The 25711-nt window shown below is 41.9% G+C and overlaps 1 protein-coding gene across 1 annotated transcript; it reads right to left on the bottom strand.

The window, feature by feature from the left end:
- Positions 1–8870: 8870 nt before the first annotated feature.
- Positions 8871–25191, bottom strand: LOC123727710 (growth hormone-releasing hormone receptor; the record flags this gene model as incomplete). Its single annotated transcript, XM_045696678.1, has 5 exons — positions 8871–9965; positions 12289–12330; positions 18054–18183; positions 19592–19683; positions 25102–25191. Coding segments are annotated over 5 exons (456 nt in total), but the record flags the coding sequence as incomplete, so codon positions are not given.
- Between the last annotated feature and the right edge of the window lie 520 nt (positions 25192–25711).

The following is a 25711-nucleotide window of genomic DNA, read 5'->3' as shown; positions in this document are numbered from 1 at the left end:
AGGTGAATGCACCAATTTGTAAGTCGCTCTGGATAAGAGTGTCTGCTAAATGACTTAAATGTAAATGTAAAAGTAGAAGCTGAAATTGTTTGGGCACAGACCTGGATAGTAAGACAGAACTCTGCAGGCTATCCCTGCAGTAGATTGCAACTCCACCCCCTTTGGCAGTTCTATCTTGTCGGAAAATGTTATAGTTAGGGGTGGAAATTTCAGGGTTTTTGGTGGTCTTCCTAAGCCTGGATTCAGACACGGCTAGGACATCCGGGTTGGCAGAGTGTGCTAAAGCAGTGAATAAAACCAACTTAGGGAGGAGGCTTCTAATGTTAACATGCATGAAACCAAGGCTTTTACGGTTACAGAAGTCAACAAATGAGAGCACCTGGGGAACGGGAGTGTAGCTAGGCACTGCAGGGCCTGGATTAACCTCCACATCACCAGAGGAACAGAGGAGGAGTAGGATAAGGTTACAACTAAAGGCTAAAAGAACTGATCATCTAGTACGTTCAGAACAGAGAGTAAAAGGAGCAGATTTCTGGACACGGTAGAATAGATTCAAGGCATAATGTACAGACAAAGGTATGGTAGGATGTGAATACAGTGGGGGTAAACCTGTGCATAGAGTGACGATTAAAGAGATATTGTCTCTAGAAATATCATTTAAACCAGGTGATGTCACCGCATGTGTGAGAGGTTGAACTAAAGTGTTAATTAAGGCGTATTGAGCAGGGCTAGAGGCTCCACAGTGAAATGAGGCAATTATTACTAACCAAAACCACAATGGACCAGGCATATTGACGTTAGGGAGAGGCATGCGTAGCCGAGTGATCATAGGAGTGCAGTGAGTGGCTTCAGGCAGCTAGCGGGCCGGGGATAGCAAGCTAGGAGAAGGGCCTTTGAGGGACGTTGCGACGGAAGAAGGTCTGTTGTGGCCCCCTCGTGCTGTTACGTCGGCAGATGGATCAGCAGGGCTCCGTGTGGTAAACCAGGCCAAATTGTCAAAATAGGTATAGTGGCCAAAGAATTTGTCCGATGGGCCTCTTAAGCTAACAGTCCGATGTGCTCTAGACAGCTAGCGGGCCACGGCTAGCAGATGGGCATTCAGGGGACGTCTGTATGAGGTAGAGCGATGGGGTAGTTATTCAAAAATCATGTTAACTAGTATTATTGAACACAGAATGAATCCATTTAACTTATGTGATTTATGCACATTTTTACTCCTAAATGTATTTAGGCTTGCCATAACAAAGGAGTCGAATACTTATTGACTGAAGACATTTCAGGTTTTAACTTATTAATTTCTAAAATTCTCTACAAACAAAATTAAATTTTGACATTATGGGATACTGTGTGTAGATCATTAAATTCAGGCTGTAACGCAACAAAATGTGGAAAAAATGTAAGGGGTGTGAATACTTTCTGACAAACCACTGGAATTAGTATGCCAGTTCTATCCTCATACCCGCTAAAGTGTGCACCTGTTCACGTCCTATCACAAACTGCTTTAATGACATTTAGGTTTGTTACATCTTTCACTGTCCTAATGTGAAGTCAAGGGGCGCGTTTGAGTGGTAAGGCTAAAAACAACCGACTGTAGGCAAAAGTCGAGGAGTGCAGTCAGGGGAGGTGCCTCTGCAACAGCCAAAAGTCAGACACTAATGTGGTTTTCTAACAGCAAGGCTCAGATCAACATGGCAGTGTTTGCCAATGTTTATAAATGTTTTTCTTTATAATGTCTCCAACCCTTATCACACACTCACAAACTGTAAATATACACTGCTCAAAAAAATAAAGGGAACACTTAAATAACACAATGTAACTCCAAGTCAATCACACTTCTGTGAAATCAAACTGTCCACTTAGGAAGCAACACTGATTGACAATACATTTCACATGCTGTTGTGCAAATGGAATAGACAACAGGTGGAAATTATAGGCAATTAGCAAGACACCCCCAATAAAGGAGTGGTTCTGCAGGTGGGGACCACAGACCACTTCTCAGTTCCTATGCTTCCTGGCTGATGTTTTGGTCACTTTTGTATGCTGGCGGTGCTTTCACTCTAGTGGTAGCATGAGACGGAGTCTACAACCCACACAAGTGGCTCAGGTAGTGCAGCTCATCCAGGATGGCACATCAATGCGAGCTGGCAAGAAGGTTTGCTGTGTCTGTCAGCGTAGTGTCCAGAGCATGGAGGCGCTACCACGAGACAGGCCAGTACATCAGGAGACGTGGAGGAGGCCGTAGGAGGGCAACAACCCAGCAGCAGGACCGCTACCTCTGCCTTTTTGCAAGGAGGAGCAGGAGGAGCACTGCCAGAGCCCTGCAAAATGACCTCCAGCAGGCCACAAATGTGCATGTGTCTGCTGAAACGGTCAGAAACAGACTCCATGAGGGTGGTATGAGGGCCCGACATCCACAGGTAGGGGTTGTGCTTACAGCCCAACACCGTGCAGGACGTTTGGCATTTGCCAGAGAACCCCAAGATTGGCAAATTCGCCACTGGGGCCCTGTGCTCTTCGCAGATGAAAGCAGGTTCACACTGAGCACATGTGACAGACGTGACAGAGTCTGGAGACGCCGTGGAGAATGTTCTGCTGCCTGCAACATCTTCCAGCATGACCGGTTTGGCGGTGGGTCAGTCATGGTGTGGGGTGGCATTTCTTTGGGGGGCCGCACAGCCCTCCATGTGCTCGCCAGAGGTAGCCTGACTGCCATTAGGTACCGAGATGAGATCCTCAGACCCCTTGTGAGGCCATATGCTGGTGCGGTTGGCCCTGGGTTCCTCCTAATGCAAGACAATGCTAGACCTCATGTGGCTGGAGTGTGTCAGCAGTTCCTGCAAGAGGAAAGCATTGATGCTATGGACTGGCCCGCCCGTTCCCCAGACCTGAATCTAATTGAGCACATCTGGGACATCATGTCTCGCTCCATTCACCAACGCCACGTTGCACCACAGACTGTCCAGGAGTTGGCAGATGCTTTAGTCCAGGTCTGGGAGGAGATCCCTCAGGAGACCATCCGCCACCTCCTCAGGAGCATGCCCAGGCGTTGAAGGGAGGTCATACAGGCATGTGGAGGCCACACACACTACTGAGCCTCATTTTGACTTGTTTTAAGGACATTACATCAAAGTTGGATCAGCCTGTAGTGTGGTTTTCCACTTTAATTTTGAGTGTGACTCCAAATCCAGACCTCCATGGGTTGATAAATTGGATTTCTATGTAAAGAAAAAAGTATTTAATAAGATTATTTCATTCATTCAGATCTAGGATGTGTTATTTTAGTGTTCCCTTTATTTTTTTTGAGCAGTGTATGTTACATATATATATATATATATATGTGTGTACAATCATTTAGTGAGAGGGAGCCTCAAATATCACATGCATTTGTATATCCACTGTAGCCTGCTATATATGAGTTGCAACAAACTTGGTTCCTGTTCCAGTCTTGTCTTTGCTCACGTTCGGGTGAGTCAAACAAAAAGACTCTAATGATTGGTTGACAATAGAGTCTCCCACTATGCAGGCGATGGCTGCCGGATGGAGTTGGTGAAGAGCAACTGCAGTCAAAACTTCATGACCTTTGATCACATGATTATTGTAACGGTCATGCAGTCAACATGTAGGCACAAGTCAGACAATTTTTATCACATAATGCAACACACTTTGAAAGGCGGTGACCAAGTGTTCCGCTCGAACGTGCCCATTATGTTCAACTACTTAAAACAACGGGCTCGTTTGAGTAGTAAGGTGAAAGCAACCGACTAGACGAAAGTCGACGAGTGAAGTTGGGGGAGGTGCATCTGCAACAGCCAAAGGTCAGACACTGATATGGATTTCTAACAGCAACGCTCAGTTCAACTTGGCAGTGTTGCCATTGTTAATAAAAGTTATTCTTTGTCAAAATAAACGTCTTCAACCTCCATATCATGCACTCACAAATATGTGTGTACATAGTACTATCAGTTGGTGAGAGAGCCTCAAATATCACATTCAATTGTACATGTCCACTGTGAATCGTGGCAAAGTTTGTTCATGTTTCAGCCATGTCTTTGATCACGTTCACGGGGGTCTAACAAAAACAACTAATGATTGGTTGACCGTAGAACCTCCCATAATGCAGGCGATGGCGCTGCAGGATGAAGTTGGTGTAGAGCAACTGCAGAAATGTTAAGTTGACTGCAGTCAAAACTTCATGACCTTTGATCACATGATTTTTGTAAAGTTTATGCAGTTGTCATATAGGCGTAAGTCTGACAATTTGTATCCCCATAATGCAACAGGCTTTGGAAGGCGACTTGACAAAAGTGATCCGCTCAAACACGCCCATTGGCTCGAATCTAGGTTGTGTCTTTAGATTTCGAGAAAATGTGAAACTAAGTAAGAATTTTTCACCACTGTCATTGGTCATGTTCGAGAGGATCAAAACCTTAATGTACCATAGTAAATTGTGACTGATCTGAAAATAATAATGAGTAGTTATTTATGATGTAGGGCTCTTTGTAGGTCAGTCGACAGTGGCCTGCGCTGTTGGTTGCAATGTTGAACAAGCCAATTGATTTCTCAAACCCTGGTCTGGTCTGCTTCACAAGTGTTCCCAGATTGAGAAACTCTGTGGTTTGACCTGCTGGCAGCAAAATTGATAGACAAGTATGGGTCACTGAGGTATAAAGAACTGGAGACAGCATCCAAGACAGCCGACAGTTGTTTTCAACATAAGTTTGCATACATCGTTTTGTGGTAGCTGCCATCTTGCTAGTTACCGATAGTGTCATTGCATTTTGGAACACCAGAAGAACATACATTTCCAATGAAACGCTGCGTTTGCCTTGCAGCATTGTGTTGCAGAGGCAGTTGCAGTGCGTTCTGTGTGGTGCATACATTGGATTTATCAAATGTATGCCTTAAACTGTATGCATAGAGGACATGACAAAAATGGTAGCAGAAGGTGAATGTTGAACTTTTGTTGCGCACATATCCAGATGATTACCATTTTACTCTAACACTGTAGGTGTTAGAGGCATTGCTGGGACTATTTTGCCTGTGCACTAGTAATGGAGCAGCACGAGCAGCAATGTCATCATGAGCGCAGGAAGCTTTTGGGCAGTCTGCCAGTGTTGCCAGGGACTGCATGGCTGCAACTAGTTGGGGGAGGTGAAATCTGATTTTGCACCACCAGTTACCACAACCACTAGAAACATGAAAAGTAATTTTGTGTATGCAGTTGTATGCAAGTCATTTATTGAAGACTAAATCATATGTGCTCTAGCGTTCTAGTTCTAGTTCTACGTGTACGTTGTGACGTACAGTTAGTTGTATGATTTCTTTATATTCAACACAATCACAACAATACACACAAATTGTTATAAAATAAAAAGTTTGGGAAAATAGTTTCTGCAAAAGCTATGCAGTTATGATTTTGTTACGGGAATTTTCGAATCCCAATGATAATAATTAACAATCAATAAGCCTTGACTAATCCCCAAGGTTTGTAAAACACTGGGTTAATAATAATTAGGCAAGGACTCAGCTTTCTGCAAAAGGTCTGTACAGTGTATTCAGAGAACGTTCTAAAGTCAACAATTAGGAGTCAGTCCTTTTATATTCTTATCTTTAGACCACTCCCTTCTCAAACAACCAGTACTTTTCCACTAACCACAAAGAACCATAAAAATTTGCCACATTGTTCAAGGCTTTCACCTCCCCTCCCCCTTTATGGCCCTCTTGGTTTGAAACCTCTCCAATGTTTTTCTTTTACCTAATCTACAACTTCACTCAGTTTACATCCCTACTAAAGAATATAACCTCAAAGTTTTACAATCCTAATCGATCTCCCCATATCCTGATTTTATCTTCCCATTATTCTTAAACATATCTCCCTATTCTATAATAACAGAGTGGGACAGTTAAGTCATTTTCCTAACACATACAAATTATTCTAACAGATTTGCCTGTTAATAATTTGAGATGTGTTCCAATGAATCACTCAGTTAATCAGTAACGTTGTCTAGTGGCATTATACACCTGACCAACCTCACTCATTGTTTCTGTCTTAAGTAACCTAATATCTTTATCTGTGAGATTGAAATTCAATGTATACAACATTGTGTACTGCACACAAAGTTTTTTTACATTTTGTGTGCCTGTCATGAATTCCCAATGAGCAATTTGTGTCTATTTCACAATCTGTGATACTGGATTGGCTAGAGTATCTGGTAAATATAATGGATAATCTGTGTCAAGGGGTGTTGTGCTTGTTACAGCCCACAGAGGGAGCCGCTGCCTAGTCAGTGAGTCAGTTGAACGAGAGAGACACCAGATAAACTAATGATTTAAACCTTATATTCAGGGTGAGTCATAAAGCATAGCATAGATGCATAAATTCCTCCTGCAGGAATTTGCCTATTACGGCTTAATTTGACCTATTTCTGCAGAAGTGTGAATTGTTGTTGTGATGGCACTGGAGGGGATGGCTGCTGTTTTATTGGCTCTTAACCAACCGTGCTATTTTTATATATTTTTTTTACGTTATTCTTAACTTATTTTGTACATAATGTTGCTGCTACCGTCTCTTATGACCGAAAAGAGCTTCTGAACATCAGAACAGCGATTACTCACCTCGAATTGGACAAATAGTTTTTCTTTAATGAGTCGGACAGGAAGGATATACTCCAAACACCCGAACAGGCCCTCATCCCCGTCATTCGCTGGAGAAAGAAACAGAGATTTCACGGAAAGAGATCAGGGTGCCTTGTGACGATCAGGCGACGAGTGGCTAATCTGACTTTGCCCTCCGTACTGCTAGCTAACGTTCAATCGCTGGAAAATAAATAGAATGAACTGAAAGCACGTATATCCTACCAACGGGACATTAAAACTATAATATCTTATGTTTCACCGAGTCGTGGCTGAACGACGACATTAATAATATACAGCTGGCAGGTTATTCACTCTATTAGCAGGATAGAACAGCAGCCTCTGGTAAGACACAGGGTGGCTGCTTACGCATATTTGTGTACAGCTGGTGCACGATATCTAAGTCTAGAGGTTTTACTCTACCTCAGGCGAGCATCTCATGATGCCAATGCCATGATTACTGTATATATGTGATAACCTTTGTATGCTTGCAATGCACAATGATGGAAAAGTACTGGGTAATGGAGATGTACTGTTTAAGTTCTCAGGCTGAGAACTGTCTGCACCTGCTGATAGTCATGCAGCCTCAAGGCCGAGATAGTAGAGTGAGAAAACCTGATCACCGACAACGAAGAGACAGCCTATAGGGAGGTCAGAGACCTGACCGTGTGGTGCAAGGACAACAACCTCACCCTCAATGTGATCAAGACAAAGGACATGATTGAGGATTACAGGAAAAGGAGGACCGAGCACGCCCCCATTCACATCGGGGCTGTAGTGGAGCAGGTTGAGAGTGTCAAGTTCCTTGGTGTCCACATCACCAACAAACTAACATGGTCCAAGCACACCAAGACAGTCATGAAGAGGGCACGACAAAACCTATTCCCCCTCATGAGACTGAAAATATTTGGCATGGGTCCTTAGATCCTCAAAAGGTTCTACAGCTGCACCATCGAGAGCATCCTGACTGGTTGCATCACCGCCTGGTATGGCAACTGCTCAGCCTCCGACCGCAAGGCACTACAGAGGATAGTGTGTACGGCCCAGTACATCACTAGGGCCAAGCTTCCTGCCATCCAGGACCTCTATACCAGGCGTTGTCTTAGGAAGGCCCTAAAAATTGTCAAAGACTCCAGCCACCCTAGTCATAGACTGTTCTCTCTGCTACCTCACGGCAAGCGGTACCGGAGTGCCAAGTCTAGGTCCAAGAGGCTTCTAAACAGCTTCTACCCCCAAGCCATAAGACTCCTGAACATGTAATCAAATGGCTACCCAGACTATTTGCATTGCCCCCCCCCCCCCCCCCCCCTACGCTGCTGCTACTCTCTGTTATTATCTAGTCACTTCAATAACTCTACCGACATGTACATATTACCTCGACACAGGTGCCCCTGCACATCGACTCTGTACCGGCACCCCCTGAATATAGCCCCCGCCATTGTTATTTACTGCTGCTCTTTAATTATTTGTTATTCTTATCTCTTACTTTTTGGGGGGTATTTTCTTAAACTACTGCATTGTTGGTTAAGGGCTTGTAAGTAAGCATTTCACTGTAAGGTCTACACCTGTTGTATTCGGCGCATGTGACAAATAAACTTTGATTTGTCTTGCAGGAATAAATGAATACAGCAGGATCTGCCTCTGCAGAGTTTACTTCAGGAATTAGCCTTGACCTGCAGAAAGGTACCTACCTTGTCCTGCAGGAATATAAAAAAACCTGCAGGATCTGCTGGATTTCAGAAAGTCCTGCAGGAGTCCTGCAGAAACATAGGCAAAACTCTGATAGTTATCAACATTAGTCACCTGCACAATTCCTGAGGGTTCTTCTTTTTTTGTAAGGGGGTTGAAATGAACAGATATAGAATACAAATGATTTTGCTGTCACAATACCCAACCCCAGTAGTCCTACGGGGTCCGCCTCAGAGCAGCACCCAGAAGCATGCTAGGGGTTAAGTGCCTTGCTCAAGGGCACCAGAGCAGTAGGAGCCACCTGGGATGTTCATGCCAGCAACCCTCCTGGTTGCCATGTGACTCTAAATAGGTTGTGAAAAAGTTGCCTAAATTGTCCTGCAACACGAATCACCACTTGAGGGCAGCGTGAGATTGAAACTCTTAGTAGACGCCATCTCTTTGCAGTACTAACCTGTTCGAGTATAAATGTAGCTGTATCTCAGGAGACACCATATATTTCGGAGTATTTTCAATTCTGTCGTATTATACATCACATTCAGCCCATGTTAAAGCACACAGCTTTATTCAAACAGAACATTCAGCCCACATTAAAGCACACAGCTTTATTCAAACAGAATTGGTCCAATTTTTTCATATTTCTTGACACTGCTAGAGGCTAAGGAATTATCCTGCGGTGATGAACTGTAGCCCATACATATGTGTATTTCTCATGCTTACGGCCAATAAGAAAGGATAGGATAGGATGAACTTTAATATCCTCCAGGGGAGAATTGTCTTCGACACACAATACTCCTGTATACATTGCACGTTACCCATCAATAGCCACAAGAAGCCTAATGAAAGGGCCTCCAGGGGACCTAATACTGTATTCAGAATCTAAAGCATTGGATAATAGGACATGGATGCATACACGCACGCGCACACGCGAAAGAGAGAGAGCAAAACACACACAGAGAATGAGAGAGAGCAAAACACACAGACCTACTGAAACACGGAGAGAAAGCTACAAACATATAAGACAATATTCCCATAAAAGATGAAAAACAGGGACACATTTGATACATAAAACCCTCTATTTTCCAGTCTAAAAGATTTTTGAACTTTGTTTTGTTAAGAAAAAATATCAACACTTCATTAATCCTTGATGGTATAGTACCTCAGAGACAGGCTTCTCTGTAACTTAACCATAGATGATACTGAAGAGAAGAAAGAGGAGGAGGAGGATGAGGAGGAGGAAGGGCATTTCACAGTGCTGCAACAGTTCATCTTGAGCTGGACACAATGGATGAACCCAGTGGTGGTCCCTTTAGCAATGAGATTGTGATGATGGGAAGAGAGGACATTGTATGCTTTAGGGACAGAATGTACAGCACCCTCTCCTTCTAAAAATATATAAGCAATGTGTGGAGGCCACAGGAATTAGAAGAAGAATATGACCGTTGTCCAATGGAAACTTCTGGTTTATTCCAACCCCTCCGAAAGACACACATATAGAGGTTGGAGAAAGGAGGAGGGGGAGGTGGATGAAGAGTGTGGCACTAGAAATGTGTGTCCATCTGACTTCCCTTGGCACCGGGCAGAACCACTCCGTAGCTGTTATCCTGCCACCTCAGCCACCTCATATGGATTTCCTTTTGGACCTGATACAAACAGATACACACCCATAGAATTAGGAAATAGAATACTATAATGGACGAGAACCTTCTTATGATGGGATAAAGGGCAGCCATTTTGGTCAGGAGTTGGTCAACCAGTACTGTGATAAGATAATTGTGTAAAACAATGAATGTGAAGAATTTATCTGCACTCTATCTGTGTTAGCTAGCCAGACAGTTTTAGAGGAATGATTCCATACATTTTTCAAATTAACTGCAAATATACCAACATTCCATTCAAAGTCAATCCACAGCTATACACTGGCTCAAATCAATTGATGATAGGATTTAGACTAGTTGTAAATGCAACAGTTACTGATATTGTATCATATAGCATCACTCACAGATTTCAAAGAAAACAGTCTAAAACATTTATGGTCTGTTTACATATATTTTAGAGGCTATTTATACAGAAAGTATATAAAACCCATATAAACTGTATTTATAATTATATGACAGGTTGATTATAATTCCATTACACAATTTCTGATATATCAAATGCCTTTATTTTATTTTCCTGCATAAGTAAAAGCAGGGAATTACATTTACATTTAAGTCATTTAGCAGACGCTCTTATCCAGAGCGACTTACAAAATGGTGCATTCACCTTATGATATCCAGTGGAACAACCATTTTACAATAGTGCATCTAAATCTTTTAAGGGGGGGGGGTTAGAAGGATTACTTTATCCTATTCCTAGGGAATGCATCACCTATGCCTTTACTGCCATTCAATCCAATTAGACTGGTTTGGAATTTCTTCTTGACTAAGATGGCTGCCATTTTCACCCCATTATGGAACTTTATGACATAGCCCCTCTAGTAATTTAATAGGATCTAAATGCACACACACAAAGACCTCAGATAACATCCCCACTGACATTGTTGGAGAGACTTCAGATTACGACAGCCAGTTTCAGTGTTGTTGAAAATGAATGGATGGATGAATAAATGAACGAATTAACAAACGAATGAATGAAATTCATTGAATGATGAAAAAACGTAATCACTTATTGACTATTGTGTGTTTCTATTTACAGCAGCACTGAGTTTCATTGCTGAATTACACAAGCTAGTCAATAAGTGGTGCAAATCTGAAAAAAAAAACCCAGCTGGGATCAAATGAACTGATTTGTAAGCACTCAGTGTAAACTCAGTAGGGATTCATATTTTCCCGAAAATCTACCAAGTGTCAATACCGGGAATAATTCAAATTTATCTCGAGAGTCCCGGGAAATACCGCAAAAAAATCGGATGTGCCCCATCTACACCGTTTAAAACCAAGATGTGGTAACTATGGGTTCTCCCCAAATAAGAGTGGTGCTGCGCCACAATGTAAAGATTTCAGAGCAAATTAAACTGATAGAGTAACTATCATTCATTAATAAATATATTTGATCACCAATGACATTGTTGTGAATTGTAAAACAGGCCTTTCATAAATTCAGAGCGTTATCATGTTTCTCAATTAATTCAGTGCATTTCGACACAGAGCACACCCAGAGTATAGCATTTTCCAATCATACAACATTTGTAATGGCAGTCAAACCAAAGTCAAATGGCCAAGGTTGCTAAGCTTGCTAGATAACCTCCTTTAACGCATGACAGAAAATGTCCTATATTTGGAAAAATCAAGTTGATGATTATACAGATGGCAGATCAGCTCATGAATAACGAGGGGGGATGAAGAGTGGAAATAGTTTAAATATCAAGGTATCTTAATGGGGATCATCTCTACTCTCATACCGTTTGTTGATCACACATTCTCTACTGAAGCTCTCATATGGGCAGCAAGTGGGTGGGTGCTCACATTTGTCCTATTTCACACATGTGCATGTATTATGTGTGAATTGGAAATGTGTTTTTTCCATAACCCATTCCCCCTGAGACTCCCTCGGAGAGTGGGTTCACGACCAGGGATCAACCATTATTGACTGTGACACTGGAGCAATGTTGTGCATTTTTGTGGAATTGTGGAATTGCATTGGGGATGTTGTATTTACTTCTCAGGTCTTGTCATTCGATTTTTTCAGGAAATGTGAAGAGTGTTCCAGAGACAACCCCGGGATCCACGGTAACCCATGTTAATAACCCCGGGATCCACGGTAACCCATGTTAATAACCCCGGGATCCATGGTAACCCATGTTAATACCTAAAACACTGTTGTGTAAGATGCTTTGGATACAGGCATCTGCTCAATGGCTTATATTACATTATTAGCTTCTGATTTATATCAAAGCAACATTTAGAGAGCAGAACAGAACGGTTGGTGTTTATAATGGTTGGAAAGTTAGTGAAGGCTACTCACCTCTTGATTGAGAAAGCAGTAGAGGATCGCTACAATCAGCCCCTACAAGACAGAGGATATATAATCAATAACTCAATATTTATAGATTTTAATTACCCAGATGTTCTCAACATTTAAGAGAAGTATAATTGTGAAGTATAATTGTGGCAAGTATAATTGTACATCAAGCCATAAAAGGTATATGATATATTGCTGCACAGATTCAGCCATAGCGTCAACAGCTGAACAACCGCAAATATGTATCGTGCTTGTTAAGGAGCTCGCTGTAAGCTATGCTAGTGTTGAACTAGTTGATGAGACTGGTTGTATTCCCTACATAGTGCACTAGGGATCTGGCCAAAAGTAGGGCACTATAATAGGGCGCCATTTGGGACGCAGGCACTATCTAAACTCTCCTGCTTTTCCTGTCACCTTTAGAACCTAAAGATGTGGCATGAATCAGTTGTCAGCTGTTTCTCACTCTTCCCATGAACCAATCCTGTATTAGAGCTCATTTATGATAGGCAACTATGAGAAACAGGAATAAACTAACGGTTTATTTTTCTATATTTGATAAGTATCATTTTTGTCTTTATCTGTTGCTGTCTCCTAGTCTTTTTGCTGTCTAGGGCCATCTACTTTAAGTGCTGTATGTCTCCCCAGTTGCCTACTTGGTGTATGAACTGCTGACTGCTCATAACTTGCAGATGATTGTTGACACATTCACCAGAATCAACGGGCAGGGCAATTTGTGACTTGTTTTGGTAATCAGTGGCTTTATTTGGGGGGAATGGTTTCTCCTCTCCTAGGCAATCAGGAATTAGTACAGGGAGGTGTGCTAGGCAATTAGCAATTAGTGTTAGTTCTTCAGTCTCCCCTGGTTTCTCAGCGGCAGCTGTAAATGGCGGTCGTGTCAGTCTCGTCGGCAAAACTAAGACCGTCGCCGAAACAAAGACGGTTCTGCAGAGTTATAATGAAGGAAAGAGAGGAAGGCTACACACCACTATCTCATTTGACTATCTTACCAAGTTATTTACATATTCTCATTTTGCTCTTTTGTAGCTTTGGCAAGTGTGTGTGTGTTTTCTATACCTGTTCGCTCCTCTCCCTGTAGGCTTTACAAACGTTTCATACCCCTTGGCTGCAACTCTTAATGTACCCTGTGCACACAACCCATGTGGAATTCAAGGTCTTTGGCAGCATTTGAAACTGCCGATCTGCAGTCAAGAACACATAGTTCATCTCACGCTATGCTGCCCTTCACTCCCTTTACTTGTTTGGCCCTGATGGAGACATGGATCATCCCAGAGAACACTGCTGCTCTCTGACTACGTTTTCTCTCATTCTCCAAGAGCATCTGGGCGTCGCAGTGATGGCACAGGGCTATTCATTTCTCTTAACTGGAGAGTTTATGTTTTCTCCCTCTCTCACCTCCATCTCATGTGAATTCCATGCCGTCGATGTCATTTGTCCACTCAAGCTTAACATTGTCGTCATCTATCACCCACCAGGTGCCCTTGGGGGAGTTCCTCAATGAGCTTGACACCTTGATAAGCAAATTTCCTAACAAGGGCTCACCACACTTCTTACTTTGCGACTTCAACCTCCCGACTTCTGCCTTCGATTAATTTCTTTCCAACTCTGTCTTTCCCCCTTGACCTCACCCTTTCCCAATCCCCTCCAACTCACAAGGCAGGCAATACACTTGACCTCATCTTTACTAGAGGCTATTCACCTACTAACCTCACTGCTTTGTTTCCTTTGTCTCCCTTTCCTCCAACCCTAACCACTCAGCCCCTACCAAATGGTCATGCGCCGTCGCAATCTTCGCGCTCTCTCCCACTACTCTCTCCTCTTCTGTCCTATCGTCTCTCCCTTCTGATAAATCCTTTTCCTTCCTGTCTCCTGATTCTGCCTCTTCGGCCCTACTCTCCTTCCTTTCCGCATCTCCTTTCCTCCCAGCCGGCTTGCACCTCCCGTCCTGCTTCGTGGCTGAGTGACTCATTGCAAGCTGACTGAACAGGGCTGCGGGCAGATGAACAAAAATGGAGGAAAACTAAACTTCCGGCGGTCCTATCATCCTTTCAGTCCCTCCTCTCTACCTTCTCTTCCTCTGTATGTGCTGGTAAAGCCACCTTCTCACTCTAAATTGCAGGCTTCTGCCTCCAACCCTAGGAAATTCTTTTTCCACCTTCTCCTCCCGCCTTAATCCTCCACCCCCTTCCTCTCTACTGATGACTTTGTCAACCACTTTGAAAGAAGGTTGACAACATCCACTCCTCATTCACTCAGCCTATTGAGTCCAATAGTCCCACTCAAACAGAACTACCATATGCCTTGACCTCTTTCTCCCCTCTCTCTCCAGATTAAATCCTGCAACTAGTGAGGTCTGGCCACCCGACAACTTGCCTGCTCGACCCCATACCCTCCAGACCATGTCTGGAGACCTCACTTCCCTCATCAACTCATCCCTGACCACTGGCTGCGTCCTCTCTGACTTCAAAATATCCCGAGTCGCTCCCCTCCATCAACTCATCTGATGTGAAAACCTACAGACCTGTAACCCTTCTCTATTTTCTTTCCAAAATACTTGAGCGTGCTGTCTCTGATAACGATCTTCTTGAATGTAACCAGTCAGGCTTCAAGACAGGTCACTCAACTGAGACCACTCTTCTGTGTCACGAGGCTCTCCGCACTGCCAAAGCTGACTCTCTTTCCTCATCCTCCTAGATCTCTCCACTGCCTTCAACACAGTGAACCATCAGATCATCCTCTCCACCCTCTCAGGGTTGGGCGTCTCAGGCTCTGCACACTCTTGACTTGCATCCTACCTCGCAGGCCACTTCTACAGGTGACGTGGAGAAGATCCGTGTCTGCTCCATATACTCTCACTACTGGTGTCCCCCAGGGCTCAGTTCTAGGCCCTCTTTTTTTGTTGTAATTTTTAGCAGATGCTCTTATCTAGAACAACTTAGTGAGTGCATCCATTTTTTTTTTGTACTGGTCCCCTGGGAAATTGAACCCACAACCCTGGCGTTGCAAGCGCCATGCTCTACCCACTGAGCCACACAGGAGTCCTCTTCTCGCTATACACCAAGTCACTTGGCTCTGTCACATCCTCACATGGTCTCTCCTATCATTGCTATGCGGTTGACACTCAACTACTTTTCTACCATGGCACCTGCTCCTCTGCACACTCCAATGGCTTCCAATCGATGTTCGCATCCAGTACAAAACCATGGTGCTTGCCTACGGAGCAACAAGAGGAACGGCCCCTCCCTACCATGTTCAAACCCTACACCTCAACCCGAGCACACTGTTCTGAATCAGGGTTAGTTTGGCCGCTCAGGTGAAAGAGGAGCAATTACGATAGAGGAAACCAAGTCTAGATTTAATCTTAGCCTGCAGCTTGGCTATGTGCTTAAGAGGACAGTGTACCGTCTAGCCATACTCAAGTACTTGTATGAGGTGACTACCTCAAGCTCTGAACCCTCAGAGGCATTCTTCTATCGAACCACATGACCTTTGTTTTGGAGGTGATCAGACCCTGTCCTCATGTGACATCGGATAAAATATTGACTATCAAGTGTTTTTACGGAGCTGTCTGGTCTACTAGCCCGGGCTGTCTGACTGTTAGAGGTGAATGAATAATTATTAATACAGTAGATAACTCTGATGGCTTGGCCTGGGAAACCATTTGAAACCTCTGCCTGGTAACTCAGGCTGGCCAAATCTCCCTCTATCAAGCACTTGGTCTTACAGAGGGAGAGGAGCATTCTAGAGGGCATGATTGGGCAGAGCAAGTGATAGCTTAAACATTTTTGGGGATGTTATCCTATTTTATTTGATCCGATTTTTAAGTTATGTAAAAGGCCAAATGACAAACTAGTATGCTATGATTATCAGGCATTACATAACTTGAGAATTGTTCATGTAAGTAACTGCTCTATTTTATATTCTGATGACTTTGTTTTACAGGCTGTAAAAGTGCTATCCATCCCAGGAATAATTTATGTAAATTAGATTTATATAAATATTCATTACATACGATGTACATACCACAACACATTTTGAGGCAACATATCCACTTCATAAGACTGTGTCATTGTTTCCTTTAACCGGTAATGGTTGGCTTTTAATCTATTAAAAATAAAAGCAGATGACTTAAATTGGCACCGGTCAATTGTCTAGGAGAAAAGGGGGGAAAAATCCCATTGCGAAATAATGCAATTTAGCCTGAAATAGCAGTCGCTATAGCGACAGTCTCCACTACAGCTCATCAAACAGGTGTTTGTTGCTGCTGGAGTGAAACGTGCTTTAATAATCCAAATCAAAATCAGTGCACAACAATTCTAAAAGCATTGGTGTGTAAAATTTTTTTTTTTTTCAAAATGGTGACATTGAAACTCGCACAGGCAACGAGGCAGGCTTCAGTGTCACACACCACTTTGCAATGAGCTGGAGACAGGTTATATGCATTTTGAAAACATGTACTTATTTGTTTGTAAGCTGAACGTCTTACTACTACATAGAGGCATGTTTATACATTTATAAAAACTTCCATATGAATAGACATTCTCTCATTATATTGGCTTTCAAATCTTTCTTTCATTGTCCAGAGCCAAAGTCACAATCATAGTCATATTAGCGACCCATGCTAGTTGAATATTTAGATATCCGTCTTTCTAAATTTCGAACGAATATTTCCATCTGTCACAGCTAGCATACATGGAATGCTTTATTATGAAGGTGCATTTTTAATGGTGAAAATTTGTTTAGTTTACTCACCTTGTTGGCTGAGGGAAAAGTAATGAATAACAAAATCACTAGCATATGTCAGTCTACTATTCCCCATAATAGAAAAGTGTACCTATTCTATTGGTCAGCTTGTCGTTCGTTCTCTTCGTGAAAGAAATTGCCTATTCCAAACAGACTCTGGGACAGTTGTGGGAGGATAGACCCCAAATGCATACAACCAGGCCTAGGTCACATCCAAAAAACATTCAAAAGCAATGAGGCTAATGCAACAGATCAAAACGTTTAGCTTAATTTTGATAAACTTATTTCTTCACATTGGGCACAAGGCTACACACGGGAATGTTGGTTTCATAATGCAATTAGCGGATAACATTGTGAGCTATTTAATGTGAGGGGACTTAGCCGATGTTCTCTGCTGGTGCCAATAAGAGGCTACCTTTCGCTCAATTAAGTTGAGAATTTCTCATTAAAAGACAGATTGGAGTCTTTTCATTATATTTACAGCAAATATAATATACCAAATTGTTTTTCTATTTGGTATTTGCCGAGTACTCTGGCCAAATTGCATGCCCTTCCGACTGGAGGCTATGCGATCTAAAACAATCGGCAGCTTTTTTAAAAATAAGCTAATGATCCTCTGTGGCCAAATCATGCTTTCTGGTGTAGTAGCCTATTTTGAATGATTATATTTATTTCTGTATAGAGGAGTAAGCTATTTAGGTAACTTTTAGCTTCCCTATCTTTGGATGCCCGGCCTATTTATTCTAAAGTCTTCAAATTGCTCATCGGAATTCGGTTAGAATGTCGCACGCCATTGCATGTTGTGTTAATAAGATGAATTTCCATAAAGTAAATGTAACTTCTGGAATTTTGAGCACAGTGAGTGGATGCCCTTATCAGGTTGCCCAACCAATATGGATCCGGTACATTTCTTAAATGACCGGTAAATGTAAATGCTTCCGGTCAAGTGTCCGGCGCCTCATTTTCCTAACGGAAATCCTGGTGTGTGTGTGTGTGGATCAGAGTACCTGAAAGGACCCCATGCAGAGCTCGATCCAGAGGCGCACGCTAACATTGAAGTAGTCAGGTAGGAAGTTAAACACCATGTAGGGGGTCCCGAAGAGGGGGATGAGGAGCAGGGTTGACTTAGTCAGCCGTCTAGCAGAGAGGGAAGAGAGAATACGTTATAATCTCTGGGGGTGTTCATGTTTATCGAATGTATTGGTCGCATACACACATTTAGCGGGTGTAGCGAAATGTTGAAGTATATGTGATTGTGTACAAGAATGCATTTCAAAGTAATTTACGAGTGGGAAAATACTGGTATCATATTATAGGTATTCATGTCTTTAAAAAAAAGTATACTTCACTGACCTTTGAGAATATAATAGGGCCTACATATGCATGAGGGTTTTCAGGGCTCTAGTCAATTATTCTGCACTGCCCTCCAATAAGGTATTCATCTACTAAGCCACTTGAGAGGTGAAGTGGTGTATGTTCCAGGTCAGACACACTGCAGTGACTCGGTGGTGGGTGAATCAGACCTTGCCCACATTGGAAGCATTCCATTACAAAAACATGTTTCCTTCAGCCCTTGACTACTTTCCTTCATGGATATCAAAAGACTGGATAGGTAAGTAATAGGTAGATTTTCCACCATTGTTTTCACCTATTAAACCAGTGCACTCATATGTGAGGGAAAGTTAAAGATGGTGCAATGTGAGTTTTAGAAGTGAAATCCAGCTATGATTACAGAAGATAGCAGACAGACATCCACATGAAATTAACTAGAGGAACTGAAATGAACTGAATGAAAATTAACTTAAATGAACTGATAATTTACTTAAATGAACTGAAATCAAATTAACTCCAGTTAAAAGTCTGATGCAGTTTTGCCTGTATAGAAAGCCTCTTAGCTCATTAAAACTGGAACAGAGCTCTTCATAAGAGGCCTGTTTCTAAACTCTCTAAAAGCACCCAACTGTCACGTCCTGACCATAGAGTGCTCTTATTTTCTATGGTAGAGTAGGTCAGGGCGTGACTTTTTTTTTTTAAATCTAGTTTAATTTTTCTGTTGTGTTCTAGTTTATTTTTTCTATGTTGGGGTTTTTGTATGATTCCCAATTAGAGGCAGCTGGTCATCGTTGTCTCTAATTGGGGATCATATTTAAGTAGTTGTTTTTCCCCACCTGTGTTTGTGGGAGATTATTTTGAGTCACTTCAGTGACCCCAGAATGTGCTTGAGCAACAAACTTCATTACCTGCTTCCTGTACTTAGAATACTAAGTCAGTCAGTGATTATGGTGACTGTCTCTCTACTCAAAATGGAGACTAGGAAAGTTGACTTCACTCAGATCTCCCATGTATCTGTTGCAGACAGACATCATAATAGATGGTACAGTAGACATAATTTAGATTGTATCCTATAATTGTCTCCCCCTGTCTTTTCCAGGCAGTAACTTCCCATTGGAACTGCCCAATCGGATACCCAAGGATACCCAACTTCTTATCCAATCATATCGATCCATTCTTGTATCATCCAATGGAGAAGAAAAAAAAAACTCACCTGTAGTGGTCAGAGTTATTGAACTGGATCAGACGAGGGTTCAGTTTCTGTATCAGGATTTTGATGATGTTCAAAAAGAGGATGAAATTCACCTGTTGATTTAATAAAAATTCTATCAATCATTTTATAAAGCCCTTTTCCCTCTTTTTTTTATCCACAGTGTCTCAGAGTGCTTTACAGTAACACAACATGAGTACAACTATAGATCTTCCCAAGGGGATTCAATAAAGTGAACTAAACAAACAATATTCCTCCTTTTCTGAGTTGCAACTTGCATTGCCACGGCAACAGGAAAACCAATCTGTACTTGGTACGGATTCAGGACAATTTTCCCTGCCTAGAATTGACAGAGATCAATGGAGAAATATCAGAATAAAGCATTAACTTTCTTTAAAAGTAGGCAAAAAACAATCACAAGTTCCCTATCACATAAGTAAGGGATAAGTTCTATGGAAAATAATGAATGACATGGAAGGTGTTCGACGACGCGTTAGCTGAGTGGAACCACAGAACAATGACACGGATATTTCACTGGATGTATGAATGTGAAGCATCCGCTTGGCGTTTCCACTCACTACCAAATATGGCAGCGAGAGGAAGCCCATTGGCCGGCAGTGGGAGAAGATGGCGTGAGATGGATTTTGGCCGACATTCTGCACATTTTCTCATCAATGAAACATTTGATCTCAATACAGTTTTCTGTTCCCCAAACTAGAATCTTATGAACAGAGTGGACTAAGTTTTGTAGACTTTACCCTTTGGGCTCTGCCCACCTTCTTGCTTGTTCTGCCCACTATGACTCGTGTTCCCATTGGAAATGACAGGCTGTGGGCTATTGGTTTAGTTATAAAAATCTTTGGTGGAACTAACCTTCCAAAGAGTTGCATTAGTTTTCAGAGAAAGCATAAAGACCCAGGTTGATTATCCGTTTTATACCATGGCTATAGTTTAACACATTTGCAGCAAGAAATGTCTTCAACCTCTGCTGAAGTGGCCATGGTAACCAAACAGACTTGCCAGTTTAGCTAACGAAACCATCAGTCCTAGCTTGCTATTATGAAAATCTAATTCAACAATGCCAGTAGTGTTTTCAATTTGACTTTTGCTTTCAAAAGCAGCTCAAACATAGAACATGTAAGAATGAACTATAGCCATTGAATTCTACCATGCTGACATACTGTACCATAAGTTATTTAAGCAATAAGGCCCGAGGAGGTGTGGTATACGGCCAATATACCACGGCTAAAGGTTGTTCTTAGGCACAACGGCAATCAGCATTCCGGGCACGAACCACCCAGTTTATAAAGGGAATACTGATTGGATGAGCAGTGTTCCAAGCCTTGCTGTATTGGCCGTCACACACACCTATGCCTGCTAACAGTTCCATCTGAAAATGGTTACATAATATGATGTTCATGTAGCTGTCTGAATCATCTTGTGTATTTATATCAACTCACATTATTCCCCCTTGCTTCCAGTCTAGTATTTAGTTTGGTAAAGCAGGGGTTAATATAAACCTTGCTGTCTGCCTGTCTGGAAACGTTTCACTATTGAATTTTGATCTCTGTTGTAACATACATAATCTGGTCTGGGCACCGTTCACTCGAACTTTATCTGAGCCAGTTGAAATTATGCATCAACGTTATTATCATGGAACATGTCCAAGAAAATGGCAATAGATAAAATGCGAAAATGCAGCTTGTTTAGTATCATTGGGAGGGCCCGAGTGGCGCAGCAGTCTAAGGCACTGCATTGCAGTGCTAGAGGCGTCACTACAGACCTGGGTTTGATCCCGAGGCTGTATCACAAATGCACGTAATCGGGAGTCCCATAGGGAAGCGCACAATTGGCCCAGTGTCATCCGGGTTAGGACAGGGTTTGGCTGGGGTAGGCCACCATTTTGTTTAGAACGGATGACCAGTGGTGTATCACAGGTGACTGTATTCAAGATATAGCACTGCCTCATGTGCCTTATTGCTTAAAGTGGAACTGTCAGTGTTTTAGCAACATTAAATCTTATTCAAATTGGTCTATATACACCCCCAGGAAGAATGACACTTTAAAACAATTTCTGGCAAACGAGCACTTAAAAATGGGCATTTTCATAAATCCATAGAATGTTTGAGAATGACGTATAGTAAGGCATTTGTGAAAATTCTATAGCAATATAGAGCGGGAAAGCGGCCAAAGTTTGGACAATTAATTCCTTTCCTTCCAGTTCGCTGCCAATGACTGGAACGAATTGCAAGAATCACTGGAGTTGGAGACTTATCTCCCTCACTATCTTTAAGCGTCAGCTGTCAGAGAAACTTACCGATCGCTGCAGCTGTACACAGCCCATCTGTAAATAGCTCATCCAACCAACTACCTACCTCATCCCCATATTTGTTTTTCTGCTCTTTTGCACACCAGTATTTCTACTTACACATCCTCATCTGCACATATATCACTCCAGTGTAAATTGCTAAATTGTAATTACTTCGCCACTATTGGCCTATTTATTGCCTTACCTCCTTACTTCATTTGCACACTCTGTATACAGATTTTTCTATTGTGTTATTGACTGTACGTTTGTTTATTCCATGTGTAACTCGGTGTTGTTGTTTTTTGTCGCACTGCTTTGCTTTATCTTGGCCAGGTCGCAGTTTAAATGAGAACTTGTTCTCAACTGGCTTACCTGGTTAAATAATGGTGAAATAAATAAAAATACTGCAGTACTGTAAATTAAACCTAAAAAAAACATGTCTACACAGACCGGTGTGCTATAGCCAATCAGAGCTACAGTAGGCCTATATGCAAATGAGCCATTTGCCACAGGGGCCTGACCTCATTCAATTTGAACTGAAGTGTGTTTACAGGCAATAGCAACAGTGTGACTTTAGATCATTAGAACCCATTTGCCAAAAGCCACAAAATACACCTGAATGGATTTCTGCAAATATGTAATTACAAAGGGATTCCTCTTACATTTGGGTACTTCACAGTTCTATTAATCAAACAACCATGAGAATGTAAACTCTCTCTCCCTCAGTTGCCTATTCACAACAACAGGATCAACAACTAATGCTGGCCAGAGTCGAGATGAGATCAAATCTAACGAGGTAGCATTAGATAAAACCTGTCAAACCTTTTCAGCTCGTTGGACGTCTAAATTGCCCTGATAAACGATGTGGAATAGTAGCCTGCTCGCCCTTCTGCAGTTTGCCTGCCAATGTATGCTTGTCCCAACCCACGTTTTGACACCTGAATGGGAACTTACCTGCCTGCCCGTCCATTTGGTCAATGACAAATATACTTGATTGACAACTAAGAGACATGCTAACTGTGAATAACAGTCGTTCAAGTTTAGCATAGCTAGCTAGTTAGCAAATTGATTCAGATTTCTTGCTAGCTAACCAAATGACACCTGAATCTTTAGCTGTAGCCTCCGAAAAAGGACATAAGGGGAAAAAGTTGGCCACTCACCCACCCCTCCAATGACATCAACCCATCAGCTAGCCATCAGCTAACATTAGGCTCCGGGGTTTTAGCTGGCTAAATAAATAGCTAGCTAGATAAATAGATATGCTAGCACAGGGGTGTCAAACTCAATCAGCTCACGGGCCATATAGATAAAACACAACAAATTCGCCCTTTATAATGTCCACTTATGTACATAGGATGCTGTATATAGCATTGTAACATTAAAACAAAAGAGATATAATATATGTCCAACCTTTGCTGCTATTTCACTGTAAGATCTCCACCTGTTGTATTCGGCGCATGTGACAAATACAATTTGATTTGATGCTTGCAGATGTGCATAATATGCTGCGACCCTAATCCGAAAGTATTTTACTCCAAATAACAAAAATGTAGCTATAGGTTGTTGTAACATTTTAAACATGTAATATATATTTTTAATTGCACTGCATGTACAGTATCACTGGCAGTGATGCCAATTTAGCAATTTTGTTGCTAGATTTAGCAACTTTTCAGACTACCCTGGCAACTTTTTTTTTCAAACAGCACCTAGCAACAAATTTAGCTACTTAAAATGTTTTATTTGGAACTTTTAGCAATTTTTGAAAAGTGACTCAAATGCTAAAATGCACGCATTTTCCCTCTAAATTACACAAAAACGATTTTCTCTGTCACACACTCATTCACAACGCCTGGCTGCAAAAGTGCATTGTGAGTGATGTCAGCAGCAGGCGCTCAGCTCGTGCACAGGCCAGCAGCAATTTCAGCAAATTGCAAGTCATTGTTGGCCGGCTGCAGTAGTATGGGAGTCTGTACCTGAACAAATGTCAAATCATATTTTTTGCAGAGATGGCCAATCAATTTGAGTAACGTTATTGTGTATTTCACGTAATGACGCAGTTTTACGTTACCACGCAATGACATCACAACGTAATTTAGCAACTTTTAGCAACAAATCAACCTGCCTCTAGCAACTTCCCCTGAAAATCAGTTGGCAACACTGAACTTGAGCGATTGAATGCAGTATTGATGTATTGTAGTTGAATAGCTAGCCTAGGCTACTGCTCAAATCTTTCTGTAATAGGCCTACATATTTCTCCTTCGCATGGCGTTTTGTTGCAGGTTTTGTTTTTTGGTTACTCATTCTCAAACTTTAACAATAAACCGAAGCCAGACTACAACATTTTAGTAGCCTAGCTAGGACTGTGGCATGTGTCTGTACACTTTCCCTCAGCTCTGTGCTGTAAATGAGACACACGAAAGCGGTACAATTGAATTTGAATACACTGATGCAAGCACATCAGGCTGTAATTACTAGATGACTCTACTGTTGACTCATTTATACTCGCTTGTGTGTCCTATTCGGCCCGCAGGCCTTGTGTGTCCTATTCGGCTCGCAGGCCTTGTGTGTGCGCTAGCCTATTAGCTACGTTATGACTGACTTGTGATCATTGCCCTTGCTAGTTTAATTATATTGACGTTCCCAGCCTTAGTTACATTTGTACGTTTCTGTTCAAAATGTTGAGTCATTGAAACTGAACCAGTGCATCCTGAATGGGTGGAGGCAGCAAACAATGTACCAAGCAATATACCAAACAATGTACCAAACAATATACCAAACAATGTACCAGTCCAGCTGTGATTTACAACCTGATAGCAATATTTTGTGACTACAAAGAAATGTATTGGTGAATTATATTAATTACGCATTGAAATGCACCCATCTATTCTGCCAACAATGTCTTACTGTACGTCATGGAATTTGTCAAATATAACCTATTTTTAAAACCTCTTAAAGTTGGTTTTGAGGCATAAACTGGGAATTATATATTTTTGAATGATATTATGATTGTCTGTTTGTTTAATATCTGCAAAGTAGTTAATGCTTTAAGTTCCACTTTAAATAATGCGCACTCTAGAATGCCCTTCAAGCCAGTCAGAAACGAGTATTGAACAATGCCATGATATAAATGGCCTATAATCAGTACGTATCGCCCTTTAAAATATGACACATTGTGTATGACTGCACCCCTGTAGGGCCTACTCACCCCGATAGAAACAACAATTGGCCCTTTTACGATCCACCAATAGGGGGAGTCCTCATTGATGTCCCAGCATCTATCGGAGGAGAGGGGAACGATCGGTCAGACAGAACTCTCTGGTGGGAGTAAGAGTCACGAGAGTCTTTTTCAGTGAATATTATAGTTCCATGTAAACACTAACGGTACAACCCTACTGAGAATAGGGAGTAGCATATTTTCCAGAGGAAAGAAAATGGCCTCAATTGAGGACAGGACCCGATTCGGGTTATCAGGTTTACAGTGCATTCGGAAAGTATTCAGATCCCTTGATGTTTTCCATATTTTGTTACATTATAGCCTTATTCTAAAATGTATTAAATATATTTTTCCCCCTCATAAATCTACACACAATACAATACCCCATAATGACCAAGCAAAAACAGATGTAGACATTTTTGCAAATGTATTAAAAATAACCTTCACATTGACATAAGTATTCAGACCCTTTACTCAGTACTTTGTTGAAGCACTTTTGTTAGCAATTACAGCCTTGAGTCTTCTTGGATATGATGCTAAAAGCTTGGCACACCTGTATCTGAGGACTTTCTACCATACTTCTCTGCAGATCCCCTCCAGC

Source organism: Salmo salar, chromosome 16, assembly GCF_965601325.2.
Source record: "Salmo salar chromosome 16, fSalSal1, whole genome shotgun sequence".
NCBI lineage: Eukaryota > Metazoa > Chordata > Actinopteri > Salmoniformes > Salmonidae > Salmo > Salmo salar.
This window is presented reverse-complemented; position numbering and strand designations above follow the sequence as displayed.